At 43.4% G+C, this 10341-nt stretch overlaps 1 gene segment (V, D, J or C); it reads left to right on the top strand.

Annotated features, from left to right (window-relative positions):
- Positions 1–2420: 2420 nt before the first annotated feature.
- LOC118221707 lies at positions 2421–5454 on the top strand. The segment is given in 3 exon segments: positions 2421–2425; positions 3142–3236; positions 4859–5454. Coding segments are annotated over 3 exon segments (423 nt in total).
- The last annotated feature ends 4887 nt before the right edge of the window (positions 5455–10341 follow it).

Here is a 10341-nt window from a genome sequence, read left to right as displayed (position 1 = left end):
GCGCAAAATATGTGTTGAATAAATTCACGTTGCATGTCATGATTGTAGTTTCTTCATGCAGTTTGGAAAGTCAAAGACATCTGTCAGGTGCAGGGAATAATTCAGGTGCAGTATATCTATCTAAAATTTATGAAAATTGCAATACAATATTATTTTTAAGATTCCCTGATTTCTCTCAGAAGACCTTCTTTCTTTGAATTTAATGGAGTTGCATTTTAAAATCCAAGCAATGAAGATGCTTGTGTTTAAATATTGGGAAAACTGACTTAACCTTACAATGATGAATTCCATGTTTTAAACCAAGATTTGTCGTAGTTTTTGTGCTAAACTGTAATTCGTCCATCAGTCCTGAAGAGCTCAGAAAATCCTGCTCTTCCCCGTGTGCAGCCAGCAGCCGCTAATTCTCATTTAGCTCTCAGCCAGCTGAGCAGCGCAGCCACTGAATCTGGGAGCTCACACTGCGCAGCTGGCACAGGCAGACTGCAGGCACACAGTCACCCAGAGGAATCGCTTTTCCTCAGAGAGAAAGGGACGACTGAGCTGAAGGAGTCCCTCCCTCCCTCCTGTGGTGACCTCACAGATAATGACATGATCCCTTCTGCACAGCGGCTCACCGGATTGGTCAGCGGTGCTGTCAGACTGTAGTCTGTGCTCCTTTATTACGGGGTTGGAGGATCGGATCAGAAGCAGCAGTGGAGCTCTCTGATTGGTCAGGCTGTGTAGCAGCAGCCTGTGTAAGGTGTACTGGGAGAGCTCTGGACTGAGCGACTCCACTGTGCTGGACTGCCTGCAGTTCACTGCTGCTGGGCTCTGTGCCATCCTGTGTTAAACTCATTATCTATCAATTCATTTATAAACGTGATATTTTATGTCAGAGCACTGCTTCAGAACAACTCGTCTGTTGGCCAAGGGAGAGATTATGAAACACAGTCATTGGAATTCCTTCCAAATGACATTCCCTATTAAAGGTTTGGATACACTGAAATTAAAATATGCAATCATTATTTTGACTTGAGAATATAAACATTGTTATAATCATCTAACAGGGCTCAGTGTTCCAGATCAGTGCCTCCCCCCTCAGCACCTGCAGTAGGTCCCAGCTGCAGCAGTGCAGTCTCTTGTGCAGTCTGACTGAGGGAGTTTTTGGACGGCTCTCTAACACTGCGTGAACACCCAGCTACCACTGATGAAATGTGCACTCTGACAGTAATAATCTCCTGCATCTTCAGCCTGGACTCTTGTGATTTTCAGTGTGAACTGATTCCCAGATTCACTCCCAGTGAAACGATCAGGAATCCCAGACTGTCGAGTTGTGGCATAATATATCAGAAGTTTAGGAGCCTGACCAGGTTTCTGCAGGTACCAGCTGAGTAAACTCTTGCTAACAACGGAGTGGTAAATACTCCAACTGGATGTACAGCTGATAGAGACAGTGTCTCCCAGCTGAACAGACCGAGCTGCTGGAGACTGAGTCAGAAATCCAGCTGCCTTTGATCCTGAAAATAAAAACATGGAAATGGATGTCAATGCACATTAATATTATCAAAGACAATGCTAAATTTAGGTAATAATCAGACTGTAATGGCACTGTATTGAAAACAGCTGTGTTTAGAAAAGTAAGCAATGAAAAAATAAAACATGAGCAAAATTCCAAATAAAAATGGATTTATCTATCTTACCCTGTACAAAGAGTCCCAGCATCAGCAGCAGTAAGATGTTTGACATCATCATAATGCTGCCTGTGTCAGTGTCTGTGAAAGGACTGGACAGTCACTGATCAGTGCTGGGGGTCTTAAAGTGTGTGGAGCAGTGAGGCAGGACAGGTATGCAAAGCCCCTTCCTCTATACAAATCCTGTCACACACAGTTAGAGGAGCTCTAATGTGTGAACAGCAGTGGGTCTATAGAGGGCTGGGACACGTGCTCTATTCACTGCTGTCTTTACCTACTGTGATCTCTCGTTCTCACTCTTTCTGTCTCCTTCTCTCTCTCTCTCTCTCTCTCTCTCTCTCTCTCTCTCCCACTCACCTGATTCCCAGTGTGTGCAGGACCATGGACAGCAGCCGCTGGCCAGAGTGGCCAGATGAAAGGGTCACTGCCCAGAGGCTGGGGATCTCCCTCTGGTACTGCTTCACTGGCGCTGTATGATCGTCCCCACAGATGCTGATTAAAGCCTGGAAGCCTATGGCTCGCTGTGAACTCATGAACCTGGTGTTCTGTTCTCACCCGCAAACTCTTCACTACATCTGAAGACACCTGGAAACCACCTCACAGATTTAAAAAGGAAAAACAGGAATAATTGGAGTCCAAATTGTCTAGTTCAGTGAAGTGCAGTTTTGAGGGTCCAGGTGATACATCTGGAGATCCAGGCTATGTTGAGGCTTGGCTTGGGGAGGAGTGAATCTGCAGCGGTCCATGACTATGGAGTGAGGGACAGGGATCCAGCAATCACTTGAACTCAGGGCGAGGAAACAAAGCTGAATTGATCTGTGAACTCAGGGCAAGTGAGGGCAAGGATCCCCAGGGGGAAATAAACAAAGAAAATGAAGTTAGCCACTATATATATTTTCAACACACAAGGAGTCAAGGAATACACAGAGGATGTATTGATTACTTTAACAGACTGTGATCCTTCAGTGACCCAGGATTGAAACTTACACTTTCATATCAGTGTTATTATCCCTGGGGTAGAAACGGCACTAATCAAGACGAAACTATAAATTAAGTTAAAGTGGCCATCGTATCAAGAATGCTTTCTGTTCAAGTTGTGTTCAAAATAAGGTCTGAGTAAGACTAAGAAAAATACAAATTAAAAAAGGTTGAATGATTACCCGTATGGCACTCCGTGGAATTGAATTCCTCCGGGATTCGAAAATAGCAGGAAACTATGACGCTATCCAAAGAGGAGGTGAAGAGCGCTCCTCTGTTCATATCGCGCTACTACACCTGTCACCGTCACATCATTTATCATTTCCTACGAATCGAACAGCATTTGTCATAGAAAGTGTTTTGAAACATATTTAATATTGATAACTCTGACACCATAACGATTTGCGTTGATAAGCTTAACAATTATCTTAATTGTCGTTCCACGATTCTCCAGCAGGGGACCTCCTAGCGCTACACATGTCTGACGGGTCAGCAGTGTGCACAACAGGCAGGTTTTTGTACAGCCGGTTAATCAGACTGAATCACTGTGGTGGACTTTCGGTGGCGGGACCAAACTGGAAGTCGGCAGTAAGTGGCTATACAAACAAGGCTTTTCAACATTTTCCGCAAAAATATTAGAAGATTCGATCTGTTTCGATACATTCATTTTACATTAAGTTTCTGCGGGTTGTTTGCATTTTACGTTCCACATTCTATTTTCTGCCGGCTGAATCAGTCACTGAAGTTGAACTAGAAGTAAAATAAAACATATGCATGTGAAAAGTTCAAAAGAGCACGATACATTTGCGTCGGATACATACAAATAGAAGTACACGGAACAATTTTTTACAAGCGAATCGTTGATACATTTGAAAAGCTGCGTAAAGTCGTAAAGAATGGAAAAACCAACGGACGGCTGTGTCTCTTGAGTGAGAGGTTTTTGTACGGCGGGTGAATGAGTCTGTATCACTGTGGTACACTTTCGGTGGCGGCACAAAACTGTCAGTTGGACGTAAGTAATTCTCTTCCACATCCCTCACTGTCGATGTTTTTGCCTTCTTTTTTTAATATGCTGTAATTTTCCGACGTTCGATGTCGTGAATCAAAATTGTAATTCTTTTAGATGCGTCAATTAAAAACAGAAATGTTATAGTTCGATTGTCAAATGATTTCAAATACTTTTTTATTCTAGCCCATTTTACTTCGGACAGTCTGTCTTTATCGTATTGATATTTAGATGGCCGTAATGCAATAACTTTGCTATTTTGCGCTCGAGGTGAACTAAATTAAATTGCATTGGCTCCCTTGCCGTCGGCGGGATCACGGCGGCTCTGTAGGAGAATGTAATTTATGGCACAGTCTGCAAAACGACAATCTCTTTCTCAGAAATGTGGAATAAAATAGTGTTGTCCACCTAACACTTAATCAGAGTTAATTATTTTTCACACTTTAAAATGAAATTGGATCGTAGCTACTTCATACACTTTGTCGTTTGTGTTGGTTATGAAATCCGATCGTTTTATTCATTCAGATCTTTTTTTATTTTAATTTTTATTTACGATCGCAAAAAAATGTGTTACATTGCAGACATATGTTCTGTAGTCTGATGTCATAACATTCGCTAGTCTGCCATATATTGGTTTGATTAAAAGAAAAAAAAATTTAAACGGAGGAATTTCCAATGTAATAAACATATTCACCAAATGGGTAATTCTTTTGAAAACTTAATGTAAATGTTTTATGAAAATTGCTTCTTGCTGTTGGAGTGCGCGTTCGGTTCATACACGTGAAGGAACACAACGGGAACCTCGTAAAATGTGATTCATCTGTAGGTTTTCAGCGTAAATATCATTAAGTATCCATTCTTTTGCAAGAAGTTCTGCGTATTTTATGGGGTCTATGGTACTGAAATAATCGACAGTTCAAGCTGCAAACGTCGAATTAATTGAACGTAAATGTACTGGAAGCAGTCCTGGTTGTGGTGAAGAATTTTATCATTAAGTACTACCGTCACACGATATGATGGTAATGGAATGCATGCAGACAGAACCTTTAATAATGTCAATGTACTTTATATTGTAGACACTCCAAATTAGTTACAAGTGATAATTTCTGTATTACATCACGTCTCATCGCAAGGACAGAATGATTGACACATGGGAGGGGGCGTGTCCACTGTCTGACCTCACTGTCTCTGCCGTGTCTCCCAGGTGACACAGTCCCCGCCCTCACAGTCCTGCCCCCCTCCCGGGAGGAGCTGAGTCAGCAGGGAAAGGCCACACTGGTGTGTCTGGCCAACCGGGGCTTCCCCTCGGACTGGGCCCTGCGCTGGAAGGTGGACGGTGCCGACGTCAGCTCGGGCGTGGCCGGGAGCGCGGGGGTCCTGGGGCAGGACGGCCTGTACAGCTGGAGCAGCTCCCTGACCCTCAGCGCGGACGCCTGGAAGAAGGCGGAGTCGCTGACCTGCGAGGCCACGCAGGGGTCCCAGTCCGCCCCCTCTCAGACACTGAGGAGGGACCAGTGTTCTGAGTAGGCCTGGGGGGGGGCAGCTCACACCCTCTGATCTCACTGTTTTTACCCCGTCCTGCTCTCAGCCCCTCTGCCCCTTACTGTTGACACACTGAGCTCAGTCTGTGTGTGAATCCCCTCCTCCAGCCTGAGCTTTTACTGCTAATATCTCACATGTGCTCTGCTTGTGCTGCTCAACAAACTTGCACACACACGCCTCCTTACTTGTGTTTGTGTGATTTTGGCGATAGCTGTTAGATCAAACTCGTTGACATAATAAAGATAATTTGAACAGATATTGATTTGACTGCCTGTGATTATTATAAAATAGAGTTTGGTGCTCCTGGTGATCCACTTGTTTTTGCTCAAAATCTACCCTGATTCCACCAAGTCAGCCCATTCTTGCATGAAATCAGAATTATCCTCAGACCACTGAACATATTTTTACAACACACCCAGTAATTCAAATGAATGGCAATGAAAAAATATGTATTAAAAATGTGTAAACTGACAATGAATCAACAATATTTAAAGATTCAGTAGTTTAATCGCAAATAGATATTTATTCCTGAATCTGAACAGCGTATTTGATATAAATTTAGGAAGAATCACCTAAGAAATGTAACCTGAGTTTTCTTTTCACGGACAATATAATTATAATTAATTACAAGAAGTACTATAAACAAATCAAATTATAAAAAGGCCATATCAATAAAAAACGTAATTAAGCAAAGATTATGGGTCCACTACATTCTTAAAGTCCTTCATTTGAAATTATACACAGAATGTGATACTCTATTTTATTGGGATGTTTCTTATTGAATAAATGCAGGTGTTTATAGTGGGCTCCATAGTGCTGAGAGGTTGTGTGTGAAGTGAGCGATGCGGAATCAGTCAGGGAGGGGCAGGCCCAGCTCTGGAGCCCTGCTGAGAGGAGCAGTGATGTGTGAGCGCGCTCAGAGCAGTCCTGTGCGGCAGGAAGTGCGCTCGACTCACACTGAGCCCCTGGGGACGGCCCAGACACCTGGGCACAGCGGCGCCCTGTTCCCAGTTTGGGTCAGTCCCACTGAGGGACCAGCAGAACCAGCCTGCCCCGCCCTGCGCATTCAAATCTGAGTTTCACTCCCCCTCCTACCCCACGTATGCAAATCTCAGTTTCACTCCCCTCACCCAGTTTCACTCCCCTCACCCACAGCTCGCAGTTTCTCAGCCCAAAATACCCCCACAGCGGAAACAGATGTTTGAACATGAGGAGGTGGAGGACTCATTTCTGTAGTGCGGTGAGAAAGGGAGGGGGCTTTACCTCACACCTGCGTCAGCATGAATCTCAGATTAGAGATTTCAGATGTGTGCAGGAATTTAAAGCCATGTTCCATCCATACAGAAACATGCAAGACATTATGGGATACATTTAAACACAAAGATGAACTAACAAAAATGTGTTCGTTTCATTAATATTTAAAGCACAGAATGAATTCTATGTTATAATATAGTCAATAGCTTCACTGATTTTGTCATTCAGTCATCTTAATTTGTCAATAGGAACTTCCTGAAGTGAGACATTTTGTCCGATTTGCTCCGCTTCTCATATATGTAGGCATACCGCATTATTTCTAGTAGAAGTCTGATGAGAATGGTGGGTTGTCCATTCTTTAACTTCTGATTCATCGGTGTCACCACAGAAGGTATTCACTGGTGGTGCAAGCAGAGAAGTATATTAGATAGGAGAAGCAGTAACTGTGTGGCACATCTGCACAAAAATATGTCCAAGAAAAATATTTTCTAAATATTTATGCCTACATGTAAGCACATACTGTATATGGAAAATGTAATGGAGGTAAGAATGATGGAAGAGCAAGCTTAAACCAGAATTAATACTGAAAGAGAAGTGAACAGAACTGTAAAAATCTGATACTATGATTCAGTCCAGCACAGCTGAGCTTAATCCTGGATCTCATTTGATAAGATACACCTTTAATAACATACATTATTGTGCCTGTATTTAATACAAACTCATAATACATTTCTGGAAACAATTCATTTGAAATCCAACACCTTCCACCTATGGGAGAATGTACACATCCTCTGCATTAGTCTGAACTCCAGAGCAATATGGAGATGATTGCTGCTTGTGAGCTGATGTACTGTGTGATGCCTGTGATGTTGTGGTACAGAAGTGTGTGTGGTTCAGCAGCAGCTCTGCTATGGGTTCAGTGTGTGTGACACAGAGCAGCTCCTCTTCAGCACAGAGAGGTGTGTATTCAGGGCTGTGGCTCGTTGTTGCCCCCTACAGCCCAGCTGCAATATTGCTGTCCCAGATCAGTGACTCCCCCCTCAGCACCTGCAGTAGGTCCCAGCTGCAGCAGTGCAGTCTCTGTGCAGTCTGACTGAGGGAGGTTTTTGTACGGCTCTCTATCACTGTGTGGGCGGCCAGTAGTTGGTCTGCTGACAGTAATAATCTCCTGCATCTTCAGCCTTGACTCCAGTGATTTTCAGAGTGAACTGAGTCCCAGATCCACTGCCACTGAAACGATCAGGAATCCCAGTCTGGCGAGTTGAGGAAGAATATATCAGAAGTTTAGGAGCCTGACCAGGTTTCTGCAGGTACCAGTTGAAATAGCTGTTCAAACTCTGACTGGCTGTACAGCTGATAGAGACAGTCTCTCCCAGCTGAACAGACCGAGCTGCTGGAGACTGAGTCAGAACTACATCTGCGATTGATTCTGAAATACAAAACATGGACATGGATGTCAATGCACATTAATATTGTCAATGGATGTCAATGCACATTAACATTGCAATATTCTGGCAATAATTAGACTATAATGGCACTATTATGACAACAGCTGTGTTTTGAAAAGTAAGCAATGGAAATATAAAACATAAAAAACATCCAAAGTTAAAATGGACCAATCTATCTTACCCTGTACAAGGAGTCCCAGCATCACCAGCAGTAGAATGTTTGACATCATCATAACGCTGCCTGTGTCAGTGTCTGTGAAAGGACTGGACAGTCACTGATCAGTACTGGGGGTCTTAAAGTGTGTGGAGCAGTGAGGCAGGACAGGTATGCAAAGCCCCTTCCTCTATACAAATCCTGTCACACACAGTTAGAGGAGCTCTGATGTGTGAACAGCAGTGGGTCTATAGAGGGCTGGGACAGTTTCTGTTTTTACCCTGTTAAATGTTTAAATGTCAATGTTACTATTTTTTGCATTGTAATTTCTGATTTTACAAGCATAACTGTTGAAAACAGGCAGGTTGAATATGGCTTATCATTGCGTAAAATATGAGTTGAATAAATTCACTTTGCATGTTATGATTGTATTTTCTTTATGGGAGATTTGTGGAGTCAAAGACATCAGTCAGGGGCAAGAAATTATTCAGTTGCAGTCCATCCATTTAGAATCAAAGAAAAGTGAAATTCTGAATTATTTTGAATGTTTCCTGATTTCACTCATATCTTCTTTCTCAGTTTTAATGCAGTTGTATTGTGACAACTAGCAATGAAGATGCTTCTTTATAAATACTGTGAAAACTAAGCTGACCGTGGAAAACGTATTCCATGATTTAAGCTAGGTTTTAGTGTCATTCTTGTCCTAAACTGTAATTCCTCCATCAGTCCTGAAGAGCTCAGAATATCCTGCTCTTCCCCGTGTGCAGCCAGCAGCCGCTAATTCTCATTTAGCTCTCAGCCAGCTGAGCAGCGCAGCCACTGAATCTGGGAGCTCACACTGCGCAGCTGGCACAGGCAGACTGCAGGCACACAGTCACCCAGAGGAATCGCTTTTCCTCAGAGAGAAAGGGATGACTGAGCTGAAGGAGTCCCTCCCTCCCTCCTGTGGTGACCTCACAGATAATGATATGATCCCTTCTGCACACCGGCTCACCGGATTGGTCAGCGGTGCTGTCAGTCTGTAGCTTGTGCTCCTTTATTACGGGGTTGGAGGATCGGATCAGAAGCAGCAGTGGAGCTCTCTGATTGGTCAGGGTGTGTAGCAGCAGCCTGTGTAAGGTGTGCTGGGAGAGCTCCGGACTGAGCGACTCCACTGTGCTGGACTGCCTGCAGTTCACTGCTGCTGGGCTCTGTGCCATCCTGTGTTAAACTCATTATCTATCAATTCATTTATAAACGTGATATTTTATATCAGAGCACTGCTTCAGAACAACTCGTCTGTTGGCCAAGGGAGAGATTATGAAACACAGTCATTGGAATTCCTTCCAAATGACATTCCCTATTAAAGGTTTGGATACACTGAAATTAAAATATGCAATCATTATTTTGACTTGAGAATATAAACATTGTTATAATCATCTAACAGGGCTCAGTGTTCCAGATCAGTGCCTCCCCCGTCAGCACCTGCAGTAGGTCCCAGCTGCAGCAGTGCAGTCTCTGTGCAGTCTGACTGAGGGAGGTTTTTGTACGGCTCTCTAACACTGTGTGAACACCCAGCTACCACTGATGATATGTGCACTCTGACAGTAATAATCTCCTGCATCTTCAGCCTGGATTCCAGTGATTTTCAGTGTGAACTGAGTCCCAGATCCACTCCCACTGAAACGATCAGGAATCCCAGTCTGGCGAGTTGTGGCATAATAAATCAGAAGTTTAGGTGCCTGACCAGGTTTCTGCAGGTACCAGTGGAGATAGCTGCTCACACTCTGACTGGCTGCACAGCTGATAGAGACAGTGTCTCCCAGCTGAACAGACCGAGCTGCTGGAGACTGAGTCAGAACTACATCTGCCATTGATTCTGAAATACAAAAAATATGATAATGCATGTCAATTCACATTAATCAATGCAGATAAATATTCGTATGCAATGTGCTATATTCTGGTAATTTTGACTAGATAACACTGTTAACTCTTCTTAAAATTATTATTATTTTATTTTAAAGTAAGCAATGAAAATGTGAACTATGTCCAAATTAAAATGGATCCATCTTTCTTACCCTGTACAAGGAGTCCCAGCATCACCAGCAGTAATATGTTTGACATCATCATAATGCTGCCTGTGTCAGTGTCTGTGAAAGGACTGGACAGTCACTGATCAGTACTGGGGGTCTTAAAGTGTGTGGAGCAGTGAGGCAGGACAGGTATGCAAAGCCCCTTCCTCTATACAAATCCTGTCACACACAGTTAGTGGAGCTCTGATGTGTGAACAGCAGGGGGTCTATAGAGGGC

Source organism: Anguilla anguilla, chromosome 2 (genome assembly GCF_013347855.1).
Source record: "Anguilla anguilla isolate fAngAng1 chromosome 2, fAngAng1.pri, whole genome shotgun sequence".
Classification (NCBI taxonomy): Eukaryota; Metazoa; Chordata; class Actinopteri; order Anguilliformes; family Anguillidae; genus Anguilla; species Anguilla anguilla.
The sequence above is the reverse complement of the archived record's forward strand: the minus strand, read 5'-3'. Positions and strand labels throughout refer to the sequence as shown.